General features: G+C 40.7%; 1 protein-coding gene across 1 annotated transcript in view; it reads right to left on the reverse strand.

Moving 5' to 3' along the window:
* Positions 1–6,767, reverse strand: part of LOC139394631 (sodium-dependent dopamine transporter-like) — a 31,741-nt gene that overhangs the window by 10,491 nt on the left and 14,483 nt on the right. The window contains exon 7 of the mRNA XM_071142735.1: positions 6,145–6,248. Within this exon, the coding sequence (XP_070998836.1) occupies positions 6,145–6,248 (104 nt within the window). The remainder of the gene's footprint in view (positions 1–6,144; positions 6,249–6,767) is intronic.

Below are 6,767 nucleotides of genomic sequence, written 5' to 3' on the forward strand. Positions count from 1 at the left end.
TATAGAACAGACTGGTGTTATAGACATGACCAGTAGGTATTACTGTCCTCTATAGAACAGACTGGTGTTATAGACCTGACCAGGAACAGACTGGTGTTATAGACATGACCAGGAACAGACTGGTGTTATAGACATGACCAGTAGGTATTACTGTCCTCTATATAACAGACTGGTGTTATAGACATGACCAGTAGGTATTACTGTCCTCTATATAACAGACTGGTGTTATAGACATGACCAGTAGGTATTACTGTCCTCTATAGAACAGACTGGTGTTATAGACATGACCAGTAGGTATTACTGTCCTCTATAGAACAGACTGGTGTTATAGACATGACCAGTAGGTATTACTGTCCTCTATAGAACAGACTGGTGTTATAGACATGACCAGTAGGTATTACTGTCCTCTATAGAACAGACTGGTGTTATAGACATGACCAGTAGGTATTACTGTCCTCTATAGAACAGACTGGTGTTATAGACATGACCAGTAGGTATTACTGTCCTCTATAGAACAGACTGGTGTTATAGACATGACCAGTAGGTATCACTGTCCTCTATAGAACAGACTGGTGTTATAGACATGACCAGTAGGTATTACTGTCCTCTATAGAACAGACTGGTGTTATAGACATGACCAGTAGGTATTACTGTCCTCTATAGAACAGACTGGTGTTATAGACATGACCAGTAGGTATTACTGTCCTCTATAGAACAGACTGGTGTTATAGACATGACCAGTAGGTATTACTGTCCTCTATAGAACAGACTGGTGTTATAGACATGACCAGTAGGTATTACTGTCCTCTATAGAACAGACTGGTGTTATAGACATGACCAGTGGGTATTACTGTCCTCTATATAACAGACTGGTGTTATAGACATGACCAGTAGGTATTACTGTCCTCTGTAGAACAGACTGGTGTTATAGACATGACCAGTAGGTATTACTGTCCTCTATAGAACAGACTGGTGTTATAGACATGACCAGTAGGTATTACTGTCCTCTATAGAACAGACTGGTGTTATAGACATTACCAGTAGGTATTACTGTCCTCTATAGAACAGACTGGTGTTATAGACATGACCAGTAGGTATTACTGTCCTCTATAGAACAGACTGGTGTTATAGACATGACCAGTAGGTATTACTGTCCTCTATAGAACAGACTGGTGTTATAGACATGACCAGTAGGTATTACTGTCCTCTATAGAACAGACTGGTGTTATAGACATGACCAGTAGGTATTACTGTCCTCTATAGAACAGACTGGTGTTATAGACATGACCAGTAGGTATTACTGTCCTCTATAGAACAGACTGGTGTTATAGACATGACCAGTAGGTATTACTGTCCTCTATAGAACAGACTGGTGTTATAGACATGACCAGTAGGTATTACTGTCCTCTATAGAACAGACTGGTGTTATAGACATGACCAGTAGGTATTACTGTCCTCTATAGAACAGACTGGTGTTATAGACATGACCAGTAGGTATTACTGTCCTCTATAGAACAGACTGGTGTTATAGACATGACCAGTAGGTATTACTGTCCTCTATAGAACAGACTGGTGTTATAGACATGACCAGTAGGTATTACTGTCCTCTATAGAACAGACTGGTGTTATAGACATGACCAGTAGGTATCACTGTCCTCTATAGAACAGACTGGTGTTATAGACATGACCAGTAGGTATTACTGTCCTCTATAGAACAGACTGGTGTTATAGACATGACCAGTAGGTATTACTGTCCTCTATAGAACAGACTGGTGTTATAGACATGACCAGTAGGTATTACTGTCCTCTATAGAACAGACTGGTGTTATAGACATGACCAGTAGGTATTACTGTCCTCTATAGAACAGACTGGTGTTATAGACATGACCAGTAGGTATTACTGTCCTCTATAGAACAGACTGGTGTTATAGACATGACCAGTGGGTATTACTGTCCTCTATAGAACAGACTGGTGTTATAGACATGACCAGTAGGTATTACTGTCCTCTGTAGAACAGACTGGTGTTATAGACATGACCAGTAGGTATTACTGTCCTCTATAGAACAGACTGGTGTTATAGACATGACCAGTAGGTATTACTGTCCTCTATAGAACAGACTGGTGTTATAGACATTACCAGTATGTATTACTGTCCTCTATAGAACAGACTGGTGTTATAGACATGACCAGTAGGTATTACTGTCGTCTATAGAACAGACTGGTGTTATAGACATGACCAGTAGGTATTACTGTCCTCTATAGAACAGACTGGTGTTATAGACATGACCAGTAGGTATTACTGTCCTCTATAGAACAGACTGGTGTTATAGACATGGTCAGTAGGTATTACTGTCCTCTATAGAACAGACTGGTGTTATAGACATGACCAGTAGGTATTACTGTCCTCTATAGAACAGACTGGTGTTATAGACATGACCAGGAACAGACTGGTGTTATAGACATGACCAGTAGGTATTACTGTCCTCTATAGAACAGACTGGTGTTATAGACATGACCAGTAGGTATTACTGTCCTCTGTAGAACAGACTGGTGTTATAGACATGACCAGTAGGTATTACTGTCCTCTATAGAACAGACTGGTGTTATAGACATGGTCAGTAGGTACTACTGTCCTCTATAGAACAGACTGGTGTTATAGACATGACCAGTAGGTATTACTGTCCTCTATAGAACAGACTGGTGTTATAGACATGACCAGTAGGTATTACTGTCCTCTATAGAACAGACTGGTGTTATAGACATGACCAGTAGGTATTACTGTCCTCTATAGAACAGACTGGTGTTATAGACATGACCAGTAGGTATTACTGTCCTCTATAGAACAGACTGGTGTTATAGACATGACCAGTAGGTATTACTGTCCTCTATAGAACAGACTGGTGTTATAGACATGACCAGTAGGTATTACTGTCCTCTATAGAACAGACTGGTGTTATAGACATGACCAGTAGGTATTACTGTCCTCTATAGAACAGACTGGTGTTATAGACATGACCAGTAGGTATTACTGTCCTCTATAGAACAGACTGGTGTTATAGACATGACCAGTAGGTATTACTGTCCTCTATAGAACAGACTGGTGTTATAGACATGACCAGTAGGTATCACTGTCCTCTATAGAACAGACTGGTGTTATAGACATGACCAGTAGGTATTACTGTCCTCTATAGAACAGACTGGTGTTATAGACATGACCAGTAGGTATTACTGTCCTCTATAGAACAGACTGGTGTTATAGACATGACCAGTAGGTATTACTGTCCTCTATAGAACAGACTGGTGTTATAGACATGACCAGTAGGTATTACTGTCCTCTATAGAACAGACTGGTGTTATAGACATGACCAGTAGGTATTACTGTCCTCTATAGAACAGACTGGTGTTATAGACATGACCAGTAGGTATTACTGTCCTCTATAGAACAGACTGGTGTTATAGACATGACCAGTAGGTATTACTGTCCTCTGTAGAACAGACTGGTGTTATAGACATGACCAGTAGGTATTACTGTCCTCTATAGAACAGACTGGTGTTATAGACATGACCAGTAGGTATTACTGTCCTCTATAGAACAGACTGGTGTTATAGACATGACCAGTAGGTATTACTGTCCTCTATAGAACAGACTGGTGTTATAGACATGACCAGTAGGTATTACTGTCCTCTATAGAACAGACTGGTGTTATAGACATGACCAGTAGGTATTACTGTCCTCTATAGAACAGACTGGTGTTATAGACATGACCAGTAGGTATTACTGTCCTCTATAGAACAGACTGGTGTTATAGACATGACCAGTAGGTATTACTGTCCTCTATAGAACAGACTGGTGTTATAGACATGACCAGTAGGTATTACTGTCCTCTATAGAACAGACTGGTGTTATAGACATGACCAGTAGGTATTACTGTCCTCTATAGAACAGACTGGTGTTATAGACATGACCAGTAGGTATTACTGTCCTCTATAGAACAGACTGGTGTTATAGACATGACCAGTAGGTATTACTGTCCTCTATAGAACAGACTGGTGTTATAGACATGACCAGTAGGTATTACTGTCCTCTATAGAACAGACTGGTGTTATAGACATGACCAGTAGGTATTACTGTCCTCTATAGAACAGACTGGTGTTATAGACATGACCAGTAGGTATTACTGTCCTCTATAGAACAGACTGGTGTTATAGACATGACCAGTAGGTATCACTGTCCTCTATAGAACAGACTGGTGTTATAGACATGACCAGTAGGTATTACTGTCCTCTATAGAACAGACTGGTGTTATAGACATGACCAGTAGGTATTACTGTCCTCTATAGAACAGACTGGTGTTATAGACATGACCAGTAGGTATTACTGTCCTCTATAGAACAGACTGGTGTTATAGACATGACCAGTAGGTATTACTGTCCTCTATAGAACAGACTGGTGTTATAGACATGACCAGTAGGTATTACTGTCCTCTATAGAACAGACTGGTGTTATAGACATGACCAGTGGGTATTACTGTCCTCTATAGAACAGACTGGTGTTATAGACATGACCAGTAGGTATTACTGTCCTCTGTAGAACAGACTGGTGTTATAGACATGACCAGTAGGTATTACTGTCCTCTATAGAACAGACTGGTGTTATAGACATGACCAGTAGGTATTACTGTCCTCTATAGAACAGACTGGTGTTATAGACATTACCAGTATGTATTACTGTCCTCTATAGAACAGACTGGTGTTATAGACATGACCAGTAGGTATTACTGTCGTCTATAGAACAGACTGGTGTTATAGACATGACCAGTAGGTATTACTGTCCTCTATAGAACAGACTGGTGTTATAGACATGACCAGTAGGTATTACTGTCCTCTATAGAACAGACTGGTGTTATAGACATGGTCAGTAGGTATTACTGTCCTCTATAGAACAGACTGGTGTTATAGACATGACCAGTAGGTATTACTGTCCTCTATAGAACAGACTGGTGTTATAGACATGACCAGGAACAGACTGGTGTTATAGACATGACCAGTAGGTATTACTGTCCTCTATAGAACAGACTGGTGTTATAGACATGACCAGTAGGTATTACTGTCCTCTGTAGAACAGACTGGTGTTATAGACATGACCAGTAGGTATTACTGTCCTCTATAGAACAGACTGGTGTTATAGACATGGTCAGTAGGTACTACTGTCCTCTATAGAACAGACTGGTGTTATAGACATGACCAGTAGGTATTACTGTCCTCTATAGAACAGACTGGTGTTATAGACATGACCAGTAGGTATTACTGTCCTCTATAGAACAGACTGGTGTTATAGACATGACCAGTAGGTATTACTGTCCTCTATAGAACAGACTGGTGTTATAGACATGACCAGTAGGTATTACTGTCCTCTATAGAACAGACTGGTGTTATAGACATGACCAGTAGGTATTACTGTCCTCTATAGAACAGACTGGTGTTATAGACATGACCAGTAGGTATTACTGTCCTCTATAGAACAGACTGGTGTTATAGACATGACCAGTAGGTATTACTGTCCTCTATAGAACAGACTGGTGTTATAGACATGACCAGTAGGTATTACTGTCCTCTATAGAACAGACTGGTGTTATAGACATGACCAGTAGGTATTACTGTCCTCTATAGAACAGACTGGTGTTATAGACATGACCAGTAGGTATTACTGTCCTCTATAGAACAGACTGGTGTTATAGACATGACCAGTAGGTATTACTGTCCTCTATAGAACAGACTGGTGTTATAGACATGACCAGTAGGTATTACTGTCCTCTATAGAACAGACTGGTGTTATAGACATGACCAGTAGGTATTACTGTCCTCTATAGAACAGACTGGTGTTATAGACATGACCAGTAGGTAAGGGCCTTCAAAGGTATTGTAATTCACCAGCTCAGCAGCAGTTTGTCACCTCTGTTCGCCTCTGTAATAGAGACTATCAACACTGAGGGGTAGCATACCAAATAGCACCCTATTCCCTACGCAGTGCACTACTTTCAACCAGAGCCCTATGGGTCCTAGTCTAAAGTAGTGCACTAAATAGTGAATAGGGTGTTATTTGGGACACGGAACCCTGGTTTTGTTCTGTGCTTCTACTTTACCTATAGCAGTTGTTGCTGAATTTGTTATAGCTGGAGAACGCTATTAGCACACCAAACCCGACTCCCAAAGAGAAGCAGATCTGAGTGGCAGCGTCTATCCAGACCTACCACAACAAACAGCCAGGGGACAGAGGACAAAAGACACAGGGGGGGGGGGGGGGGGAGAGAGAGAAGGCTGTTATTAGAGATAATTGCAGGAAACTCATTCAACAGAAAGATGAAAGACACTTGTGAATACGGGGTAATTTAGCAAATTGTTGCTGCATGCATGTGTCTAATCTAATTCTCAAATTGTTGCTTTGAGTCCTTAGCGGTTGTGTGCGTTGCTACTGGAGGGGAGGGGGGGGGGAACAGCTGGAGATTCTTACAGCGCCCTTATTAAGGCAAATGATTCATATATACATTTCATCAGTCGGGATTTCATGGACACTGAAATATTAAATTGTTTATGACGAACCTTTTATTTTCCTGCACTAAATGACGCCTGTGGCGTTAAAATACAGAAATAAACATCAGCATATCTCTCTCACACACACACATAAACACACGCACACAACATAAATATATATATATATGCAGGTAGCCTAGTGGTTAGAGCGAGATCGCTGGATCAAATCACCAAG

The sequence above is a fragment of the Oncorhynchus clarkii genome, unplaced genomic scaffold (assembly GCF_045791955.1).
Source record: "Oncorhynchus clarkii lewisi isolate Uvic-CL-2024 unplaced genomic scaffold, UVic_Ocla_1.0 unplaced_contig_10500_pilon_pilon, whole genome shotgun sequence".
NCBI classification, from domain to species: domain Eukaryota; kingdom Metazoa; phylum Chordata; class Actinopteri; order Salmoniformes; family Salmonidae; genus Oncorhynchus; species Oncorhynchus clarkii.